This window comes from Harmonia axyridis, chromosome 2, assembly GCF_914767665.1.
Source record: "Harmonia axyridis chromosome 2, icHarAxyr1.1, whole genome shotgun sequence".
Taxonomy (NCBI): Eukaryota; Metazoa; Arthropoda; class Insecta; order Coleoptera; family Coccinellidae; genus Harmonia; species Harmonia axyridis.
In genome coordinates, this window is record NC_059502.1 from 52047089 (window position 1) to 52072325 (window position 25237).

A 25237-nucleotide genomic window follows, 5' to 3' on the forward strand; every position below is an offset into this window, starting at 1 on the left:
TATGTGTCTATATTTTTCATGGGACACTAAATGAAAAGGATAGCGATAGATTCGTGTATGCGTGCAACATTTTGGAGTAGATAATTTTTGAAATAGAGGAATAGTCAATTAATTATTTATGTGTGTATATTTTTTATGTGACACTAAAGAATCTTTACTAAAAAAGAAGGTTATAGTATTACATATATAATACTAATCTTGCAAATTTCATCTTTATTATTAGACGACAAAATGAAAAACAACAATTAAAAAAATACTTCTGTTTTTCATGAAAAATTATAAATACAAAAATTTTTTGAAATTATTCAGGTTCCGAGTCATCGGGCTATCGGACTATCGAACTATGATCTCCAACTTCTGAATCTTCTTCGTCATCATCACTCTCCGTTTCAGTTCTTTCGACAATGTCTTCTTTCTTCAAAGGTGAATGATCCCCAATGAATCCTACTGGTTTAAAATATTCATCTAAGAACCAACCGCAGTTCTCAGGCTGAAGTTTCACGCATATTGGATCCGTTGCATTAAGCCACATGGAATTTACAAAAATAGTTCGTGAAATTTTTTGAATTAATGATATCCAGCATGGTGGAATGGAGTTGGAGTCGAAGCCTTTTATTTTTTCTAAGAAGTGCTCACTGTCTTCTTTGGCAGAATAATTTCTCATAAAAATGCGATATCTCATGCGAAAATAAAACAAGATTTTATTTCAAAATTTGAACGACAAAAAAAAAGGAGAAAAAAAACCGAAAAGAAACAAATAGGATCAAAATAGCAAATATAAACAAACAAATTTATATATTTAAATAAACAAACGGATTTAAATAGAAATAAAGACTAAAATCTTTCAGATAAAAATAACATTAAATGAAGAAATGAATTACTACAGTTGAACATAAAAAAATTATTGAAAAATCAGTATCAATCTGCAGTCAAATCATCGTCTTTAATATCCATACATAAATTTTCACTATCCATCGAATCGAGCATATTTTTTGTAGGTTGAAAACGACAACAATCACCTATCTCTTTAAGTCCTTCTTTAGCATGTTATAATAATGCTATATTTTTATTTAGAAATCTGTTTCTATTTTTTGTTTTGATGCGGTTAATAGCCGAAAATATTCTCTTGCATTTGGCATTCGAAATCTGAAATATGCAGCCACCCAAATTTGTCGATGAAATTCCAGTTAGACATATTTTTTTCCACTGAATAGAATACCAAATGTGAGATAATGGTTTCAACGGAAGTTTACACACCACTTGTTTTCAATGAGGCACCCTTCGGATATTCCATCATTCTTCGTATTTATTCTCAGCCGACAGAAGTTTTATGATTTTATTATGTTTAAGTAGGTACGTTCTTCTAGAAACACGTAGAACGTAGAACCTCAATGAGAATGAACAATGAATTGATTCATAGAAACAGTCTAGACATCCGAATTTCCATATTCCCAATCGCCTCGGTTATATTTTTAAAACTAGCAAAATCTACTGAAATCTACCAAAGGATTTCTTCCTACTAAAAACTCCATGAAAATGCGAAAAATCTACTAAAAAAGTAGATTTCTACTAAATCTGGTCACACTGTATACGAGTCTATCGCTATCCTTTTCTTTCATTTCTTTATTATTTATTATTCTTTATTATTCTTTTCTTTATTTTATGGACATTTTTTTGATGATTTCGATGTATTCGAATGATTTATAACCGTTATTCATAGGGTGAGATCGCTTTTTATTGTAAACTTATTGTTTCCTTGGCCGACCTGGCGATAATTGTTTCATGTTGTTTTGCTTTATATTTATATTCATTGTTATTTGTCATCTAGTTTATATTTCATATTTGTTATTGTATAGCGACATCATTTTATGTATTTTTTATCTTTATTGCTACACCAATTGTATGATCCATGCCGTTTTTTATAAATTGGATTTTGTTTTTAGCCTGATGAAGGAGCTAAATGCTCAGAAACGTTGCCATTGAATAAATTGTATACAACTGTTCCTTGTGACTGATATTCCTCACCATCGAAGCTATCCTTTTCATTTCCAAGAACAAATAGCATGCGCACTCTCTTTCTTTCACTGGACTGACTTCAAACAGCTGCTATGCTGTGTCCTCACTCGCAATAATATTTAACTTTTTAAAATTCGACAACCGGGATTCTGGACTGATTTTTCGCAGGCAACCCTATACCACCGTGTTCATAATAAAATAATCTTTAATCATATTGATTTTGATTAAATAGTCAGACCGTTGCAAAATGCTAGTATAGATTGACCTGTTTATACCTGGCAACCGAGAGTTGTGACCGGAAAAAAATAGGCAACCTAACGTTTGCACATTCTATGGGCTTCATACTTTCGATTGGTATAGAATTTATCTAATAAGCAAACCGGTGAAATGTTCGAAAAAAAAATTTTTTTAATTATTAATTAAACCTACTCTGGACTAAAATTTGTTAGGCAACCCATATGTGATATATTCATTGACATGTTAAATTAAATATAAAATACGTTTTATCAAATAAGCATCTCGGTGAAGGTCGTTCTATATCGGGATCTTAGACTAACTATCCTTTGAGCCAGAACGGTTTATCAGACAAAAAACCTCAATGAAATAAATTTGTTGTAAATTATATTAACTTTGATTTTGTGCGGGAAGGTCATCCACAAAAATTGATATTTTCTGATTTATAAGCAAAAAACCAAAAAATGAAATCTTTTCATCCTTTATTGCATTTGGTGGCTAACCTCTGATTCAGCGCACCCTTAAAAACATTTACCCCAGAAAGTGGGTATTTGCAGATATAGTATTTCGTCCACAGGATTGAAACACCCTCGTCGGCGGTTTATTGATATCGACTCAGTTCTGAGCTATAAATTCCCAAAATTTCTTTAACATCCAATAGATTGTTCCATAACATCTAAACTCACAAGGTTATGTATGAATAAAATTATACAGTCTTCGGAATTTCGTTTCGAGAACTGGAAAGAACTTTCAGGCCGTTGAAATTTTTATTTGAGCCATAACGAGTGACGTGAAAGATTTGATTATTGGCTTTATAAACTCACTTCTACCAGTTTGTGACAATAAAAGCCATAAAAGAGCAATTTGCAGATTCAGGAAAAAGTCTGACATTTTACTCGAAACTTGTGAATCCTTATGAAACCAATATTTTCTTCACAATTTATATGAAATTTTCCTTCAAATAAAGAATATTCATGAGAAAATTATGATATGCCTTCGCTCAATTGTTTTAAAAGTAATGACCTGTATCAGTATCATTTATATGGTGGTTCCTGAACAAAGCGTGGCTAGACTCAGTAAAACATAATATGTATGTATTGCATCTGACATATTCTATGTCATGTACAATAGAAATACAATTCAAGTTTAGGAAATTTGGAGAGTTTTCCAGTTCAGAACTGATTCGTTCTCTATAAAACGCCAAACGTTGTGTTCCAATTTCGAGAACAAATTCAATGTGGAAATTTCCCTATGCCAGTCCTGGAAACTAGAATGTACCTACCATTTTCGAAATAATCGAGTTCAAAGCAAATAATATCCCCAAAAATCTACAAAAATTAATCTTTCAAATTTCCCATAAGTGATAAATGAAAGTACAAAAGTTAATTGAACATTTTCGAAAGAAAATTCATCAAAAACTCGAACAATACAGAATATTCCCAAAATTTTTTCTTGTTTGAGCTTCTTTCAGAAATGTTCAATTAAATATCATCTGGAATCGTTAAAATACAATAAGCTAATTTTTGTTCATTCATTTATCACCATGGGAAAATTTGGAAAATTAATTCTTGCAGATTTTTGTGAATAGTGTTTGCTTTGTAGGCGATTATCTCGAAAATGGAACATTCTATGAAAACAATTCAAGTGACTTTTTTTTTAATGTAGCTCAGTTGATTTCAGAAATGAAACAATTCTTTGAGAAAAAGACAGTGTGTAGATTTACAATAAGAAAAGGATAATCGCACCCCTATATCTACACCCCTGTATAATTGTGGCAGAAGACTTACTCAATTCAAAAAATTACATTATATAGACTTCAATACCTAAAAATTAAAACAGTGAATTTAAAAAAACTAGAGGTATAAGTAGAAAACTGTTTTTTTTTTCAAACTATAACACCCTGTACCTCGAAAACGAAGCTTGTTAGGAGGATATATGTTCATAGGACTTTTTTCATGAAGAGAGTTGTTATTACCAACGCCAAAGTTTTCGCCCTAAAATCTAGACCACCCTGCATACCTTTTTTGTACAATTCCAAATTGACGAGATATTAAAACCAACTAAAAGAAAAATGAATCATCCAAAACTTCACAAATTGGTTACTGAATTGAATAACTTTTAATATGAAGACAGGCGAACGTTAATGAATTTTTTTATTTAAAAAAAAATTTTTTTTCAAAAATTTGCAAAAGTTCAAAAAACTCCCTGAAAACTTCCATTTAGAACTCATAGGCTTGCTGAAAGAAACTGTTTATATCTGGATTTATTGATTAGAGTAGTCATAAACCAAAATATATTCATTATTCGTTTATTTAATTTGTACAGTTTTGGTTAATAAAAATTAAGAATTGCATTTCTAGACAAAAAACCAATCACAAAAATAGATATATTAAAGAGTGAAATTTTTGGCACAATGATGTAATAATTATGATATTTATCGTAGCATTTATTTCCACTTCAAAGTGGGACTATGGGAGCGAATCATCGTACTATAACTAACAGATCGAATCAATAATCAGATGTTATGATAGTGGATTGCGAAAACAATACAGAACGAAGCTGATGTCAGTTTGTCATTCATGTACCTACCTATGAGCAAGTTATCTACTATTATTCAAATAATTTACAATCGAAAAGAAATGGCAACCATCATTTTCGCTATTTCCTTTCATTAGTTAATAAAAGAGATCTGATTCTGGAGCCAGATATAAAGACACCATTTTCGGAAAGAAGAAAATTCAATTATCCGCAAGCATAAATTAAGAAATCCACAACTTTTTCAGCTTTTTGAATATCGAAAATGGCAAAACAAGGAACGAGCCCATATACTATGTTTTTTTTCTCACCATTCATCGTAATTGTCAATGAATGGTTGTCATGAATGGTTGTGAAATGGGTTGATTGACATTCCTAACCTTACCCAAGCGTAATACTGTTAACGAAAGCTGAGAAAGGGCTTCAGTACGAAACATCAGGACATTCGACTTAGAAATGAGAATTTCAAAGTATGCAACTAAATTTGAATCTATATTATCAACGTAGGACTCACTTTGGAAACGTTTTCAAAATTCCACGTCTCACTTATAAGAGAAACAGCACTTGACCGAATTTGTATGGCCTCACTCAGGACCTATTCGATTTGAGGTTAGGATGGCGTCCTGCGCGGGGTATGTAGTCCTGAGCGTCCAGACGTCCTAGGGTTACGACGCCAGTTTGTCTGCTGCCAGAGGCGTATTCGGTTCGTTTTCCTTTTTGTTGTTTTGGTTTGTTATTTTTAATAATACACCTTTGGAATCTTTCGAGGATAACAGACCACACAAAATTATAAAACGCATGTTTTGAAACACATATTCAATGACACAGATGCGTGATGTTTTTTGTTTCCATCAAACAAGACAATTTAGATTGGGATATTATTGATTATATGGCTTCAGCTATTTTTCACGGAAAGAATCGACGTATTGGCTTATAGATGTCATGAAATCGTTTATTTGGTAATTAATTGAATTATGCTTCTAGTCGTGTTGTTTATGATGTTAATATGGAAATAAAAATGAAGAAAGTACTGACATGAAACGTCGTGACTAACCAATAAAATCATAATTGAACTAAATACTAAAAACCCGTCATCTTCAATAGTGATATACTAGGTGTTCCAACGAAAACTTAACACCTTGATTTTCCGACTTTGAAATGAAAGTGTGGAAAAATCGCCGTCAATTTCTGATTCGAGGAGGAACAACTTTTTCGCTTTTTTCATCCCCGTAACTTAACGGGAGTGAGCACAACCCCTTGATTTTGAATAGGGATCAGGGGTGTTGCGACAACTAATTTTGAAGATCGTATTGAGTACTATCTGATCCTGAAATTTCGCTTCAAAATATCCATCAACAATGAAATGACATCGAAAATAGTGAAAGAGGCAATTTGGAATTTATCTCCAGAGACCAGAATATTATTCGTATCCGACACATTCCAAAGGTATTTAGAATAGTAAGTACTCTTTCACTATTTTACCTGTCATTTCATTATAGATGGAAATTTTGAAGAGAAATTTTAGGATCAGATAGTAATCGATAAGATCTGTAAATTAGGTATCGCGACACCATTCATCTCTTTTTTTTAAAATCGAGGGGTTGTACTCACCCCAGCTAGGGGGTTGCAGTACCGGGGATACAAAGAGAGGAAAAGTTGTTCCCGCTCAAATCAGAAATTGACGGGTCAAAGTGATTTTCCACATTTTCATTTTAAAGCCGGAAAATCGATGTGTTAAGTTTTCGTTCGACCATATACTGTATGTATAAGGATCCGTCCTTGACTTGATATCATGCTACTTAATAGCTTGATAGAAGCTTAATAGAATGAAATTTCAATGAATGTACTTGATAAATAAATACTTGACTAGGCTTGACATTGAAAGACTACTACTTTAATTAAATTTAAACAGGGTAAGTCTTTGACCTTCTTCACTCAATACATCCAATAACGTTATATAATATTCAATGTTGATGGTTTTACTTTTGTCAAGATACTCAATCAATGAAAGAGTACTGAAACTGCGATTTTTGAATTATATCAGTCTATTTTATCGGCGTTGGAGAGGAAGGAGGTTTCAACGGGACTATTTCTAGACTTGGCAAAGGCGTTCGACTGTATTGATGCAGATATATTGATAAAAAAATTGAACATCTATGGTATAAGAGATAATCAGCTGAAATTAATAGAGAGTTATTTAAAAAATAGACCTCAAATGGTTGAAATTTCAGTAAATAACAAAAAGTATATCTCCTCTCTATTATTGAATGAAAGAGGAGTACCACAGGGTAGTGTTTTGGGTCCTCTTCTGTTTTAAATATACATAAATGACCTGCCATCTTTACTGCTAAATGATCAACGGTTTTCGATTGATCTTATTTCTTTTGCTGACGACATAAATATCCTGATTTCATCCCCCAGCCTAAAATTTATGTTCAACAAATTTAATATAATCCTGAGTACCATCTACAATTGGAGCGCAGAAAATCGACTTGTACTAAACATGTCAAAGTGTGTAGCTTTCCAATGTGACCAGTCGCTCACTGAGCTTCGGACTAGCATAGATGGAGAATTAAAGCTATCCAAGGCTACAAAGTTTCTAGGAGTTTATTTGGACAAGCATTTGAAATGGAACGACCATCTTGATTATTTGGTGAAACGTCTGAACTCCGTTATATATACAGTCAAAGTACTAAGAACTAGCGCTGATTTCCTAACTTTGAAAGTAATCTACTTTGCTAATTTTCAGTCGCTTATGACCTATGGCCTTATTTTTTGGGGAACCTCTTCAAATGCTGAATCTGTATTTCTGCGACAAAAAGCTGTTTTAATATCTATGCTTAATTTAGGTTACAGGGAATCATGCAGAGGATAATTCAGGCAACATCAGCTGATGACTCTATATGGTTTATACGTATACAGATTGCTCATTTTCATGTATCAACATAGCAGCTACTTCGAAATGTTCAAAACCGAGAGTATTACAAGGAATACCGCGCCTTTCTTGTTTTCTCGCCACTCATTGACGTTGACTGAAAAATCTCCCCTCTATATGGGAATGAAGTTATTCAATGATCTTCCTAAAGATTTCCATAAGATCCTGGACCTTCCAGAATACAAAATAAGACTCCACGTTCTGATAATTGAAATCGAGCCGTATTCCTTGAATGATTTCTTTGTTCTTTGAAATACTTTGAAGTGAATAGTTTTGTATTTTCCAATTCTTATTATGTTTCTTATTGACGAATTCAATTTTTATTTTGTAATATTTTTTTGAATTAAATAAATATTATTATTATTATTATGAACAATGAACCATGCAAAATACGGATGCCATAACCTTGCCAGCAAATGTTTTAGAAAGTGAGAACACTGTCTTCTGATATCTTCAACTCTACCGGTATCTCACGTAACTTCAATTAACGATCCTGAAAACCATTTCGTGGATTTTTTTGATGTTCTCTGAATAAACTGCCGAATTCGGGCGATCAGAGCATTCACCACCTCAGAGCATCGGAATATTACTTTTTAAGTCCTTGTATTTTTTCCATGAAAAATAATGTTTAATCAATACACGAAACTCTGAATCTCGTGAAACGAAGCATTTGCGAACAGAATTATAAGGAAAACTCATTATTTTTTAATGCAGAATTACCCCCCGAATGTTGTCGAATATATTCACTAATACCCTGTATTTGTATTTACTTACCCATGTATTTACTATATAAAATTAGGTAATTGCTAAAAATGCTAAATAATAATATGATATGATTCAAATTGTTTACATAGAATTATCTTGAGCACGGTTTTGTTTTTTATTTTCCCGTAATATCTTCAAACAACTAAATTATACGATACTATAAAAAAGACACATACAAAGTTGTCATGAATTAAGTTTATCAATAAGTAATGAAATTATAGTGGACAATTTGATGTAGGAACTATTATGACAAAATGTCTCACATATTTAACAAAATGTACTACAAACTGTACAACAAAATGTAAATGAATTATTTTTAATTCAACTAAGATTTGATTTACTACTACTGTAGGACTTACCAGTAATCTAGCAGTCAAAAGTTCGATTCAGTAGATGTTGAACATTATTTTCATTTCATGAGTCGCTTTTTGTTGAAAAATTATCAGAGTTGTAATATTCTTCGAGAAAATAATGATTCATTTTGTTTTTCAGGTATATGACACCTTCAGAGAGAATTTGGAATGAGTCAATCTGGAAGTGGTTGCCACATGGTTAGATTACTGCTCTGAAAATTATTCATTAGAAGTTTCTTCGAATTGATTGGAATCATTATATTCCCGGTTTTCTCTATAAAAAAAATTTACACTCATATATTTTAAACTCACAGCATACGATAATAATGTTACTAAACAATACTATTCCAATACTCCACGATTTCGAAATGAATAATAGCTTTCTAGAGATTCATTATATTACCTGTAGGAGTATTAACAGTTGTTTATGAACACTAGATTACATTGCTGGAAAAACATTTTACCAAAAAAAACATTTCGTGTAAATAATCTTACGAATTCAAGCCTTTTTATATATCGCGTATCCGTCAAGTATCCCTCCTTGCATTTGAAATTGTATCTATTGGATACAGATCTCCAGTTTTTCAGTGCGATTTGTTTGAGGTAACCTTTAAGGTCTCTGCAAGTTTAGTTCAAAAATTCGAATGGGAATGGTAATCAGAAGAAGTCTAATGTGGTAGAATATCTAAAACTGCATATTTATTTTTAGTTTACTGCAAGTGCCAGAATGGCTTCAATTTCAGTATTTTATTGTGCTTCACTCAAATTAAATATAAGGTATCTTTGCGAGAACACAACAAACCGATGACCAATATAAGGACCACACAATCGTTCAGTTTTCGTTCGGAACTTTATTCTTTGATTATTATTTTACTCTTCTGTTCTGTTATACTGGAAATAGGAAATACTGGTATAGTATTTCCTCGACCTTTGATTTTAAATGTCTGTAGTAGAAAAAATGAAGTGGAGTTAAATCTAGTGATCTAGGTGGCCATACTGTTGGTCCTCCCGTACTACCTATCCATCTCCCAGGAAACAATTCATTGAGAAAATCTCTCAATTGCTGACAATAATGAGGCGGAGCGCCATTTATTCAAGATGAGTGCAAATACTCTGAAGTCTGAATTCGAAATCTGTATGACCTTAAAATTCGTATAATATACATAAATTATTCCTGCAATTTTCATACTGATATATTTTACGATTTTGATTGTTCAACACTCTCACACCTAAGTTAAACGAATAGCCTTGTATCAATAATAATTGGTAGATTAGCCAGAATGGTCTCCAATATCCGATAACAGATTGGTACTATCAAGAAGAAGATTATTTCGGTTTATCATTTTCAATAATCTTGAGCAATTATCTAAAGAGTGTGATTTCAAATGTGCAAACTTAACTTCTTAAAATAATTTTCTCTAATTCTGTGGTTATTCCGTTCATTCTTCCACATCTTATAGAACAAAATCGTGCGAGAATATATCAGAAACGCACAGTTTTCATGGTTATATTTTATTATTCTATGTTGCCACTCCGAACTTTCCGCTACGGCTTTATCTGTCAATTCATCAAATTGCCTTAAAGAAATCAGTTCTGCCAACCAACATTTTTCAATGCAAAAATCGCTAAATTATATTTATGGAAATATTTCATTAATTTCAATGAAAATGCAATGAATTAGAGAAAATAATGTATAATACTCGTACAGAAGGCTCATTCTACCACTCGTTCATTCCAAAACTCGCCACTTCGTGGCTCGTTTTTGAATTTTGAACTCGTGGAAGAATATCAATGCCTTCTGCACTTGTATTATAAATAACTATTAAAAAACGGTCTGTGTAGGGTTTGTCTATACTGTTTCAGAATTTTCTCGCAGATATGGGTCAAGAAATTCAATTTATTAAATCGATGTTTCGAAAAGAATATAACTTAAGTAATGGTGTCTGGTTTGCTGCTGAGATGTTTAAAATACTGGTGTGGTTACTAATTAGATTTTGTTTAAGATAATTTTGGCGACTCGGTATTTGATCTATCCCTGTTTAATTAACTTTTATTCTCGATTATTGTTTTAGGTCTATATAGAATGTTATGATTTTGTTGATTCTGTATTCATCGAAAAAAATTGTCTCAGAAAAACATTCATCGTAACTACTCAATAAACATAATTCGTAACTTCAACAGTTTTTATTTAGAATGACTAATAAATACAAGTTCAAACTCCATGATTTATTTTCAAATTATGTTACAAAGTTGAATTGTAGGTATGTAAAGATTTGCTATTATATTCATTATATAATATTATTCATTATTATATTTTTTTATGTAGGTATGTATTCATTAGAAAAATTATATTATAGAGGAAGACGGAATAATATATGCATTCGTAAAATTAGAATCTTATTCAACTTGTCGGTTGGGCTATAAAATAGGGAATCATTCTGTTCCTGCTGGCACACACGCATTTTTTACTAGTTCACTAGCTACAGTTGCGTGATATCATTTTTTTCGTTCAACAAGGCAATTTAGAATGCGATATTATCGATTATATATGGCCTCAACTATATTTCAAGGGAAGAATCAACGTATTGGCTTACAGATAGGTATCATAAAGTCGTTTATTTGGTGCGTTTTTTTCAACTGAAGAATAGCTGATATATGTTATAATCTAACTCATAGTCCAGTAAACGAAAATATTTGAATGATGCTTCTAGTCGAGTTTTCTATGATGCTAATATAGATCTAAACGATTTCGAGCGCATGTTAATTCGTGCGTCAATTACGCACTTGGAAAGACCATATATAATAATGTGGTCTCCAAAGTCTCAATTGGTGCATGAATGGAGCAGGCGACATTTTTACGGTTTTGATGATGTGATCCTCTTGAAATTTCACAAGAAGTTTGAAATGGTCATTTCATCGTCACACTCAAAATTTTATCACCGAAATAATGTGATGATTTTTTTGATATTTTTCTTGGATATTTTCAGGTATTAATGAGGCGATATTTCACATCCAAATCCAATATTCTATTTTGATCGAATTGGTAGTCATATCGACATTGAATATTCGAAACGTTGTATATTTGGACAACTCATAAATAGTGGAGTCTAAATTGTTTTTGTTAAAGATTTTCACCTGTTGCACGTTGTTATGTGATCTCACATTCAGAAAGAGGAAATTTGAAGAGAGTTAGAGAATCATTCAATTGTGACATTTCATTTAGGTTATTCGTTTTAATATGGAAAGAGTGATCAAATTAAGAAAATTCAGCGTGACAAAATGGCGAATGCGTCGGGTGTATTCAGGAACATTGAATATAAAATATTTCAAGTCCAAAACAAGATAAGGCTACTTATTTAGGATGAAACATATTTTTAATATACATCAAAAAAATAGGCAAGGTGGTAGATGACTGTAATGTTATATCTTAAGCTGATGACACGGTATTATTGTGTGAAGGTAGTAAGTTAGCTTATAACAAAGCTGAAAAATGTATTTGTACTGTTCAGAATTGACAGAAGTGAAAGTCTACTGAGTCTAAATATATTGAAAACCTACTTTATGACTTAATCTGCTACATCCTTAGATCAACCACATCACGATCAAATTTGCATATACATGAGAATCATTGCCTAAAGCCACAGTGTGATCGTTCTCCTTTTATAAAAAAAACCGCACAGATCAAAACATCTGAAATGGGGTGATCACATCTCTTATTTATGTCATAAAGTCAGAAAGATTTTCTATAGGTTTCATCAGTTGATAGAAATTTCGTATCATGGGCTTCTCATAGGTTTATATAGATCGCTAGTATGTATCAGTAGTATGTTCAACCATTTGGGAAGTGCCTATGAGAATGCCTTATATAACTTACAGGTCTGTCAAAATTCAGCTCTTGAAATATTGTTCAGTAAACTTTGATATTTTATCTTACTTTTGAATTAAATTTCAATCTCAGTTTATTTAACTTACAGTAAATCTGTATGTTTCTTTCAGTCTGTCTTCTTTTTTGAAGATCAAACATAATATATTTCCTAGTATATCACATTCATATTAAACTAGGTCGCACTTGAACAAAAATATAAAATTGCCTCTTATGTATTCAAGCCATTGTCAGCTTTTTTTTAACCCATTTAAAAGCTTAAATGTTCAATATCTCACCGCTTTATATTAGAAAATTATCAACTAATTAAAACAAATTTGAAGATGTAGTCAACTTTATTTTATCAAAAGAAAATCAGTCTATTGATTGTTTCAAGTCATTGTTTAGTTCATAGTCACAGTTTTTTATATGTTTTTATATAATATGCTACATGAAATGCGCAGTCTTCAATATCAGATCGCTTTCATGAAATCGGAGGAAGTATTTATTGTATTTTGTATTGTATAATTCTTTTTTCGATTATATTACAGCATATTGAAAATTGTATAATAATTGTATTGTTGTGAGTAGATTGAATTTATCTTGTAAGTTGGGTGAATTTATCTAGTATTCAAAGTGACCTATATAAAAAAATTGAGAATTTTCCGGCCGGAAAGGTGTTTGCAGTTGCTCATTTCTTGAACGAAAACTTCCAAGGTCATGTAACATTCATAAATAACAAAGAAAAAGTTTAAGGACACATTATTCAAGGAGAAGAGCTAACCTGTAGTCCATAGGGTCTGCCTGCCAAAACCACGAGTGGGAGGCTGGCTTCTGTTATTGACTCCGTCTGTTTGTTGTTTCCACCAAGTGTTGGAACACTTTTTCACCGTACTGATGAGGCCAAAAGCCCAAAACACGTGTCTATGGTTAGCGCTTCTCCTTTCCTTGAGGGATGTGTCCTTACACTTTTCTACCGATTCTACAATTCCCCCCATTATTTCCTTTATTTTCAAATGCCACCCAACCAATGCGATATATTCACAACACTCCATAAATTATTCAATTCCCTTATTATACACGAAATTCTAGACGAATTTTATGTTCTATGTTTACCTTAAATTATTTTCAAAAAACTGAAGATATCTACCAATTCTACGTTAAATTAAGACAGAGAGCTGAAATCAAGTGGAATTCGAAAAATGCGTATCAAAATTTTTGAAATAGATAAAGATAGATATGCGATATTATATAGGTATATGGAATTTGAAAAGCATTTTCTGAAAAATTGAATAGATAACGGCTATTAAAATAGATCTATGTATATAATTTGGTATCAGTAACTGCTTTGTAGCTTCCGAGACTAAGCTTTCTTTCAAACATTTTCGAACATCTATGTATCAAAAAATTTATTCCATTTGGCTGATATACACTGTATGTATAGATACTTAGGGACATAGAAACCCGGACACCTATTAAAAATTATTCGTTTTCAATAATTTTGTCATCATACCAACACATTTCCATTATATTTATTATCACTTTCGGATATTTTCCGAGATTGTTTTCTCGATATTAAAAGAAGAAACTATGCTCTTCCTAAGAATATAAAAAGCAAATATACATACCACTTTAGAATTTCTTCTTGATTGATAGGTTTTATATTAAGTTGTTCCACGTATTTGAAATCATTTTGGGGTAAAGAATATCCTTTTAGAGTAATATCACAGTTAGTCGTCCAAAGCTGGTTTGAATCTGGGTCTGAATCTATGGATTCAGGAACTTTCACGGATGTGGAATTTTGGTTCTTCTCTTCAATATCTTTATCTTCGTCTTCAGCAGGACCACTGAAACAATATTTTGTTCAACAAGAATCAAGATTAAGTAGGCTACTAATGATTATGCAAAAGATAGCAATAAAGACTAATAATTAGTATACGATCTGCTTTTAGAAGTAGTTACGGATCTAATGGTCGATAATAATGAAGATTTCGTGATCATACAGCATACTCAGAATTGATTCTTTTCTTTTAATTCCATCTGTTCAGGAAAACAACGAAGAAGAGGTGTAGAACCCCCAGTGGTAAAAAATTTGTTTCCATATTCTTCGGACTTGAAGAATATCTCCGTATATGATTTTAAGAGCATTATTTTGTATAAAACAAACATTCCTTATAATTATAATTATACATAGGCGTACAACTTTGCTGCCACCATTTTTTTCCGAAATTCGATACTTTATTGTGAAAAACTGGTTATACATTTATGATTCAAAGTGTGTTCCATCGCTGGCCACTATTTTCTCCTATTTTTCGGGTAACATACGAATCTCGCATTGAAAAAACTGGTCATCTTTTGAAGCGATCCACTAATCGATCCAATTTTTTTACTTCTTCATAAGACCAAAAGTGCTGGTCAGCCAGGCCGCGTGCCATCAATCGAAATAAGTGATAGTTCGATAAAGCAACGTCTGGAGAATATAGCGGGTGGAGTAGGACTTCCCATTTCAACGTTTCCAAGTATGTCTTAACCACTTTCGCAACATGGGTTCGAACATTGTCATTGTAAAATCATGTCTTTCGTTGAATTGCGGCCGTTTGTCTCTCAATCCTCAGCTCATAAGCATTAATTGCGTTCGATAACGATTGCCTGTAATTGTTTGAGTGTTTGAGTTCACAAGCAAATATACGCCGTTCAATATCTCTCGGGTTCAACTCGTACGGCACCCAATTTCCTTGTTTCTGAATCATTCCCATGACTTTTAGGCGTTTTGAAATGGCTTGTTGCATCACTCCCAATGATCCTGCCAATTCTTGTTGTGTTTGACACGAGTCTTGATCAAGTAATGTCTCCAATTCTGCATCTTCGAAAACTGTCTCTCTTCCACCTGGTCTTCGATGTCAGAATCACCGCTCTCAAAGCGTTGAAAACACACTCGGCACGTTCATTCACTAATAGCAGGCTCACGATAAGTATTTGAGAGCATTCAATGAGCCTTAGCCGCAGATTTCTTCATATTGAAGCAGAAAATTGAAATCTCCCGCAATTCGGCACTTAAGCTGACATGTTTAATGGAGAATAATTTTATGATACAGACACATATCGAATAATATTTCGATTGCGTTCACAATGTTCACAAATACCTGAGTTTATTCTTTGACATCTACGATCTTTTCATTTCGACTACCACTTACCACTACAGCCATTCATTACAAAACGATGGAAGCAAAGTTGTACACCAATATATATGTTATATATTATATAATTTAGAAATAATTATAATTATTACTTCTATATAAATAAATAGTATCAAATCATTCAATAGACGTAATAATTGTGATTATTACGTCTGTTGAAAGATTTGGTACATTAGTATTGTGCACTTGAGCTCAAGCGACGTGACACTCGTTTCGTTGAGATATCTGTTCAAATCCGCTGTTATTTGAGATCTGTACTTCTTTTTTCCTATTTAGTATTAACGTTTGTAGATTCAAGGCACTTGGATTCAGGTAATATAGGTCCATTTTCCTATATACAAAAAATATACAGTAACATAAAATCTAAGTGGTTTTGCCTCAATAATAATCTGAATTCTAATAGCAGCTGAAATGATTTCTTATCCGAATAAATATTTAGCGATGTAAAGTGATTTGGGAATAGATAGATGAAAAAACATGATTATTCGGAGAGCCACCTCACTATCATGTTTATTATGAATTTTGCAGAACACGACATTTCTCAGTCCTTTGTTTCTTCGAAAATCGCGTGCTTTCATGTCGAGAATAATGTAATCTACTTCTCGCTTGTCATCGTTTTTTCGCTCCCGAGATGCGATAACAAAAGAACAACCACCTTCCCGCCAATAATCAATTCGATGATGGCCTAGAAAAGATTAAGGGCACAAGTTGAGTAGATTACACTCTAAGGAATTTACACAGTTACGTCAGCAGAAGAGGGATGATATGTCTTTATCTGAAATCAATAATGTATATAGAAATTTTGCCGTGGAAATAGGTCATTTTCCACAATCAAATATTAATATTAAGTGTTCCAATTGGAAGATAAATACCCACTTTTTAATGAACAAATTATTCATGACTTGTACCGTCGCTATTCGAAGATGGTATTATCGAAAACTGTTCATGATTAATCGCATGCCTTTTAGTAAAGAGATATTGAATGATGGAACGATAAATATAATAATCGAATCAAATAACTGTTCTATTCGATATCGCTAATTCAATGCTTTAGGTATTATTTATTAGAATGACCATTTTCTAGTCCTCGCCACACAGTTTGAAAAATGTCATATTTGATTACATTTTTTGTTATTTTCGTAAGTAATATCATAAAGGCAGCTAATTGTTCACAGGGAAAATTAAATATCCGAATGGTAATTGACTATTTCATGACACCGTAATTACTTGTTATGAAAGGTACACAAAGGGTGTTTTTTTAGAGCTATAGAACTTAAAATTGCAAAAAAACAACGATTCGATTGACATGAATTTTATTTGTCCGCAAGATAATCTTGTGGCATTACATTTTAAATATGATTTCTGGCATATGACCGCCACGGCTGGCTCGGATGTAGTCCGATCTGGACGTCCAATTCTCGATGACTTTTTCCAACATTTGTGGCCGTATATCAGCAATAACACGGCGAATGTTGTCTCCCAAATGCTACGTGGCTACGTCAACAAACAAAACTGCCGCATTTGGAGTGAAGCTAATCTTCACGTGTATGTCGAAACACCGTTACATCCAGAAAAACTGACTGTTTGGTGCGCTTTATGGGCTGGTGGAATCATTGGTCCGTACTTCTTCAAAAACGATGATGGCCAGAACGTTACAGTCAATGGTGATCGGTATAGAGCCATGATTACTAACTTTTTCATTCCTGAATTGAACAACCATGATGTCCAGGAGCTGTGGTTCCAACAAGACGGCGCAACATGTCACACAGCTCGTGCCACAATCGATTTATTGAAAGACACGTTTGGTGACCGCCTAATTTCACGTTTTGGACCTGTGAATTGGCCTCCAAGATCTTGTGATTTAACACCGCTAGACTACTTTCTGTGGGGCTATGTAAAGTCATTGGTCTATGCGGATCAGCCACAAACCCTTGACCATTTGGAAGACAACGTTCGCCGTGTTATTGCCGTCCAGATTGGACTACATCCGAGCCAGCCGTGGCAGTCGAATGCCAGAAATCATATTTAAAATGTAATGCCACAAGATTATCTTGCGGATAAATAATATTCATGTCAATCGAATAATCCATCGTTGTTTTATTGCAATTTAAAGTTCTATAGCTCTAAAAAACACCCTTGATATAAAATGTCCCACAAATTACTTTCATTAAGTTTTTTTTGTGCGATAAACCGTTCTGGCTCAAACGATAGTGGAATATTGGCATAATTTTATCTGTCTCTGTAAAAACTCCCTTTTAGGGGTAGTTTCGATTTCTTCGATTTCATATGTTTTTTGTGGTGCTGAATCCGAATCTGAGATTTGTCACCAAAATTTCATGATGGAATATTGAAAAAAATGCAAAAAAGTTTACAGATTATCACGTGGTTGTTTTGCCTCGTGAAACTGAAACTTTTAATGATTTATACAGGGTGTGACATGAATGACTGTCCATAGCCTAGTGCAAGTCATCCAGGCCTTTCAGGAAAGTAGCTTGTTTCGTATCCTTAGGCTGTAAATTTCGGAGATACAGGGTTATTCATGGAAATTGGCCCAAATTTCTGATCTCCATAACTTGGAAATCAGCAGTCCGATTTTGTTGGTTTATTCACTTCAGGCAACTCTTCAAAACTATCAATGTAATTTCAATATTTTCAGGGCTGTACTTGGATTATAGAGTTTTTCTTTTAGACTTCGAAATCTATATTTTTTACACGTTTTAAAGAAACATCGTTATTGTCATGAAAAAATACATAATTTAGTCTAATGAATTCAACTTTTACTTTGAATGGCACACTTTTTTCAAAAGAGTAGCGAACGAAAGAATTCATGTGTTATGTACCTTTTTTGAAATACGGTCTTGTTTTTATTTCTTTCATCAGAATATTCGATTTTATCTCATAATTTTTCGGATTTTATAGCTTTCTGTTCAAATACCTTTCATTGTGAACCTTCCGCATCCACTGAGTGTTATAACACGGACTGCTGATTCCCAAGTTATGGAAATTAGAAATTTAGGCCAATAATAATGTATTACCCTGTATTTCCGAAACAAACAGTCTCAGGATACAAAACAAGCTACTTTTCTGAAAGGTCTGGATGACCTGTATTCATCACTAGGCTATGGTCTGTCACTGACGTTACACCCTGTATGTATATATTTTTTATATGTTATATATTTTTGAGGAGAAAAAAGGGAAAAAAGCGATTTCAAAAATTGTTATGGTTTCCAATAAAGAAAACAACGTTGTATTATTACTTCAAAACTAATTGCAATAAAAAACAAATGATAACACCAATTGATTCTACTCAAAAATGTGCCTGTAGAATGTATTTGTTCCATGTTTATCGCACCAGTAATAAAGAAGTTATGAGAACTTTTCATTTCACGCCATTTCACAATTTTCTCTTACACCTTGAAAATAGTTGAATTCGCAAGGTTGCGGTTTTCGCCAAATCAATTTTATAAAAAATCGAGCCCAAAAATTTGCCATTCATTTTTTTCTAGCTCGAAGGGATTCTGAGATTTCCTCACTAGACAAAGAATTTGGGATGCTCCTCTTACTTTTAATACATTTTCCCTATTGTGACTTTAACAAATAATAACAAAGCCCGGTATCAAATGTAATGTCATAGCAAGCGGCAAAATTACCTGATAGCGGGGTTCCTAGTTTCAACTTAGTTAAGTAGGGCATCGGTAAAATGATGAAAATACCTAGTTTTATGGGCATAAGATTCGTGTATTGTACCATTTCTGAATCTGTCTAAAATGCCCAATTTTTTGAAGTTACTTGCTCGTTTTGTTTCAAGGATTTTTTTTTCACAGCAGGTGTCCAAAGTCGAAGTTCTCGTTTTGCTAACAATTGAAATCAAGATTTATCCATTAATTTACGGAAATCCACATAACTTTTTGACAGAATCATACTCATGTCATCTTAAATAACTATTTAAGATTCCATTACAACAAAAAAAATAAGCTTCGAGAGCTTTCCAGCAGAATTCTGACCCTGACAATGTTAAAAAAGGTGAAAATTCACTAAAAAACGTAATTTGGTAATAACTCGAAAACCATGCAACTTTTACTGGGGTCATGTTAGGCTGGTTAGGTCTCTCTTTAGCTGACCTACCTCCGGTGTCACTGTGACGTGCCACTTATGGGACACCCTGTATAAATTAAAATCAGGACTTCTCACATTCACACAGAAGGGTATGTCCATTGCTATACCGTCCAATATTCATTTACAAGTATTTACATATTTGAAAGTAAATTCTCAGTTGGCTTGAATTTGTATATCATAATACTATTATTAATCGATCATTAATAGTAAACCAGCTGCTCCACTGAGCCGGCAGATTTACCTAGATTAACCTAATTCTAGTTAGCTGGCTTATCTACCTACTCGGCAGATCTATCTGGCAGATATACTCAACTTGAAGATATACCATGCAGATCTGTCTAGTACGGTAGTCCTTCTAGTAGATTAGTCATAACAACTAGTACGCCCATAGATCTTTCTTATAGGTAGATCTACTTAACCCATAGATCAGCGTTGCGGGTAGATCCACATTGCCAATAGATCTACATTTCGAATAGATCCACATTTCGATAGATCCACATTGCCGGTAGATCAACACTTTCAATAGATCCGCCTTGTCTTTAGATCCAGTGCCCATAAATCAATTATGAATTAAAAGCTATACACCCAATTTTCAGATTTCAAATCAGATTCAGAGTCGCATAATTGGTATTCAATAATTAGGGGTGCACCCTAAATAATTTTTTCCAAACGTGCAATAACAACGTGATATTTTGATTCACTGTATTCGGCGGGTAAACACAAGCTCGCCATGCAAAGTGACACTTCTCGCCCTTATGAAATAATATACATACTACATACTATTAATCGTACATTGTATTTCTTTATAAATTATACAATAGAAGAATAACCTGAAGCTATCAATTCATCCGGCTGATATACTCAACTTTCATATATACCTAGCAGATCTGTCTATTAGGTAGTAGGTTACTCCTTCTAAGATTCAATAGTAAAAGGTATAGTCTATAGTTGTTCATTAGTATGGAAGGCAATAGGCATACGCTTCTGCTTCAGTGTGAAAAAAACTGACATGTTTTATTTCATTCACAAAGAATTTTTTTCTTAAAAAAAAAAGCATTTGATTTACTTTTGGATGAATTTGATATTCACGATATTCATACAATCGACCTTTACAAATAAATTCCATTAGTTCGATGTATGTGCTCTAAGAGAATCGATTTTATTTCATGTTGATATGAAAAATGAAGATAAATAATATACCTACATTTCAATATAACAGCCGAATCCATTCCGAATATAGCTTCTTCATAAAGACAGACAGGAATGGTGTAAGTATATATACAATTTACCGGTTAGGTTGATCTGACAGCTAGGTCTGAAGGCTCAGTAGATCAGTCAGCCAAGTAGTTGTGCTGGCTAAGCAGAATTATAAGCTGGCTATGTACATCTGTCAGTAAGGTAGACAAGCTGGCTTAGTAGTTTATATATTTGGATTGTAAAGATGTTGTAATTCTTGAGGAGTTGAAAAATAATAACGCTTTTCTTTAGAGCTGAAATGATTTGAAATTACATTCAGGTCTTTTAACCGTTTATTTTATCAACAATAAAAAAATTTTGTTTCAGGCTATTCATTTCAATCATACAAAAAATTATTTACGTTAATTCTAAATAGAATTTTTGTTGTCAAAACTTCGGTAGATGTCATTCGTAATAACGTAGTTGTGGCTCAAATCTTTCTTGAAGAGATTACATGGTATATACTTTGATTCTTCCTTGTGAATGGTGCATGGTAGCTACACTGAATTTTGTTAGAAGAGAAATCTTTACATGGACTGTTGATTAGATCAATCAGAGAAAAACATTAGTCACGATAACACTGAACCATACAGGGTGATTCATCGCGATGGCCTATTAGACTTTTATGGAAAACTAATCATAATTTTGTTCTAAAATATGCATGTTGGTGTTTGAGACAATGATCATTCCCCTGAAATATTTTGAGACCTCTACAGCTTCCTTATTTCAAATCACAAATACTATTGCATCATTAGAGAGGCCTTTTTGATGACAATTTCAGCAATATGACTTACTTTGAGTAAAAACTCAACGGTTCATGAGTTGATGGGATTCCTATGAAAAAAATGGTGGCGACGAGGACTCACATTGTTTTGAATATTTCTGCAGAAAAAGTTTCTTTCGAAAAAAACTTTTTCATTTTCGATTCTGCATATACATCGTATTATAAGACTGTTTGCGGTTTGGACCAATAACTGTACACGGTGTTTATCAGAAGATCATGAACTTGGACAACTCATCAAAACTCAAGATTTTCAAATTAGAACCTATATTTTTTATTATTTCAGTCAATTCTACGTATAAAAAGAGGGGAGATTACTTAAGCAAACCCTATACCTGAAATTACTACTTTGAGAGTTATCGAGGAAGGACTTAAAATGAGGAAAAACCGCAATTTCTAACTGTGTGGAATAGTCTGTGAGTTCCGGAAAACACAGAAAGAAACTAAAATTTGATGTTTCGTTAATTACATTTGACATTTCATTAATTGTAATCAATTTTTCGTTGGTATTTTGAGAAATCCATAAACTATTGAAATTTTTAATTACGCATAATTGATAACAATTCATGAAATGTCAAATTTAGTTATCAAAACATCGAATTTCAGTTACTCTCTGTGTTTCCCGGAAGTCGAAGACTGGTTCCGGTGTAACCGGAAGTTGTAGAGATCTGAAAATCTTTTAGGGAGAATGATCATTGTCTTAAATCTCAACATACAAATTTTCATCACAAAATTATGATTAGTTTTCAATAAACGTCGAATAGGCGATCGCAGTAATCACCCTATATATATACCTACGATGATACAAGATCTTTAGCAATTTCACTTTGATTTATGAGTATTTGGTGTATATTTGTTACATGATTTAGAAGAATTGATGCATTTTGAAATTTTGTAATGAGGAATACTTAAACGCAGTTTTGACAATGGTTTTGTTATCTTCAGAAAACAAAGGTCACTACAACCTTAAACATACATGAAATTCCAAGCAAAACTGGTAAACATTGTAGACTACATTTGGGATCTGGAGTAGGTAGGTAAGAAGATATGTAGGAACGAATCCACTTCTATACGCATCAAGATTTTTTTTTAATTGGATGTGGTATATAGTCTGGGAAAGAAAAAATAAAAAACTAGGATATGACCTTTTGGTGTTTTTTACATTTAATTTCCAAGAATTTCCGAATCGGTTATTAGGAAGGCCAGGTTAGGTTACGCATGAAGAAAAGAAGGTATTTTTTAACACATAAAATGGACATTGGAATACAGTAGATTAATCACAACTATATAACACATACTTTTGCTCGATAGAAGGCAGAGAAAAGAGGTGCTGTCCTAGCCTATATTTGTGCTGAGAAGCAGATTTAATATTTACTATGTCATTTCGCTGTTAACTGGCAAATAACACGGCCAGGTCACTACGTCAATTTGATGATGAAAGCGAACGATCGAGGCTGAATCGATGGAACCGTGAAACTGAAACTTTCCTATGAAAATGGAAATAAATACTGGACTGATCCAGACCGGCCGCGTGTTTTCAATGTCCTTGAATCGGCTATGCATGCGCCGTGGTTACGATTTGTGTTGAACGCGAATAGGTGACAATATGTACATAGGAACATAAAACATTTCCAGGTAGATTAGGATTTCATTTTCAATCGGGAGAAGCTATGTTGGAATTTTTACTGTTTGACGGTCCAAATCTTACACTATGGTTGATTATTTTCGCATTCATCACAAAATATACTGCTACACAAGAGTTAGGGATATAGTATTCAATCGTTTTGAAAAGTATGTATTCTTCAAGAAAATCGCTGTAAAATCTTTTGAAACTCAATAACAACTTGAATCGATCCAATAAAAACCAGTATGAGACATTTCGTCAATCTGGTCGCCTTTTTTCTGCAGTTTGGTTCTTTGCATATGCTTCATGAATGTTCTTATTTTGAAATGGAGTCAGTTTATCAACGGCTTCGATTTGAAACGAGTTTTCTGAAAATGCCAAGATGTAAATTAACAAACGCTGAGGCTAATAGGGCTATCGGAATGCTACAGGGTGGCCTAACTCAGGTTGTTGTAGTGGAAAGGCTCCAAGTCAGCCAAAGTGTGATATCTCGACTTTGGAACAGGTTCAGGAAGACAAGTTCCGTGTTGGAGAGACCAAGGCTTGGTGGGCGACGAAAAACAACACCTGCTCAGGATCGTTTCATCAGCGTTTCGGCGAGAAGAAACCCTACATCTGCGTGTAGAATGCTTCGGAATATTCTTCATAATGGAGATGGGGTTCAAGTTTCCATCGAAACCATCAGCCGACGTTTGAGAGAGGTGAATCTAGGTTCTAGACGTCCATTAACACGTGACCATAAGCGTCAAAGACTGGAATGGGCAAGGCAACATATCAATTGGAACGATCATTGGCGTAGTGTCCTTTTCACTGATGAATCCAGATATGGACGATTTTCCGATTCTCGAAGAATAAGGGTATGGACAATCCCACGCATACCCCGTAATCTTCGCTATGTCCAAGAAGTCCATCCATTCCGAGGGCTAGTGTTATGGTATGGGCCGGGATATGTTTCAACGGGCGCACAGATCTACACATTTGTCCTGGGAATATGACAGCCTTACACTGTAGGGAACATGTTATTGACAATGTTGTGCCAAATTTTCACGCTGCTATTGATGAAACTTTTCAATTTCTAGACGATAACGCTAGACCGTACCGTGTAGCCATTGAAAATGCGCGCGAGGAGCTTGGTATTCCACATTTACCAACACCTCCACACTCACCAGATTTGAATTGCAAAGAACATGCATGGAATATGATCCAAAGAAGATTAGATAATCATCAACCTACCCCAGAATCCTTAAATGATCTGAGAGAGCTTCTGCCCTGTTTATGGAACCAAATTCCTCAAGAAATGTTCAACAACCTCGTGTAGTATGCAAAGAATATGTCAAGCTGTTATTGATGCCCGTGGAGGCCGTACATTGTAGTGATAGTCTTAAAATGCTTGAATTCTCTGAGAATAAAATTTCGTTATTTTACTCGATTTTTCTTTAAGACCCTGTATACGCTGCAGACCTACAAGCTAAAATTAATTTTATTTCCTGCAATTTAAATCATATTAATATGAATTTTCATCACAAAAATCTCATTCAAACTATATTTTTTTGCAATTTAAGTCAATATCCCTAACTCATGTG

General features: G+C 33.4%; 1 protein-coding gene across 1 annotated transcript in view; it reads right to left on the minus strand.

Annotated features, from left to right (window-relative positions):
• Positions 1-23511, minus strand: part of LOC123672277 (phosphatidylcholine:ceramide cholinephosphotransferase 2-like) — a 93984-nt gene extending 70473 nt beyond the window's left edge. Inside the window, exons 1-2 of the mRNA XM_045606324.1 lie at positions 23406-23511; positions 14329-14547 (exon numbers count right to left, since the gene is read on the minus strand). Coding sequence (XP_045462280.1) covers positions 14329-14547; positions 23406-23413 — 227 coding nt within the window. The 5' untranslated portion in view covers positions 23414-23511. The remainder of the gene's footprint in view (positions 1-14328; positions 14548-23405) is intronic.
• Positions 23512-25237: the final 1726 nt, after the last annotated feature.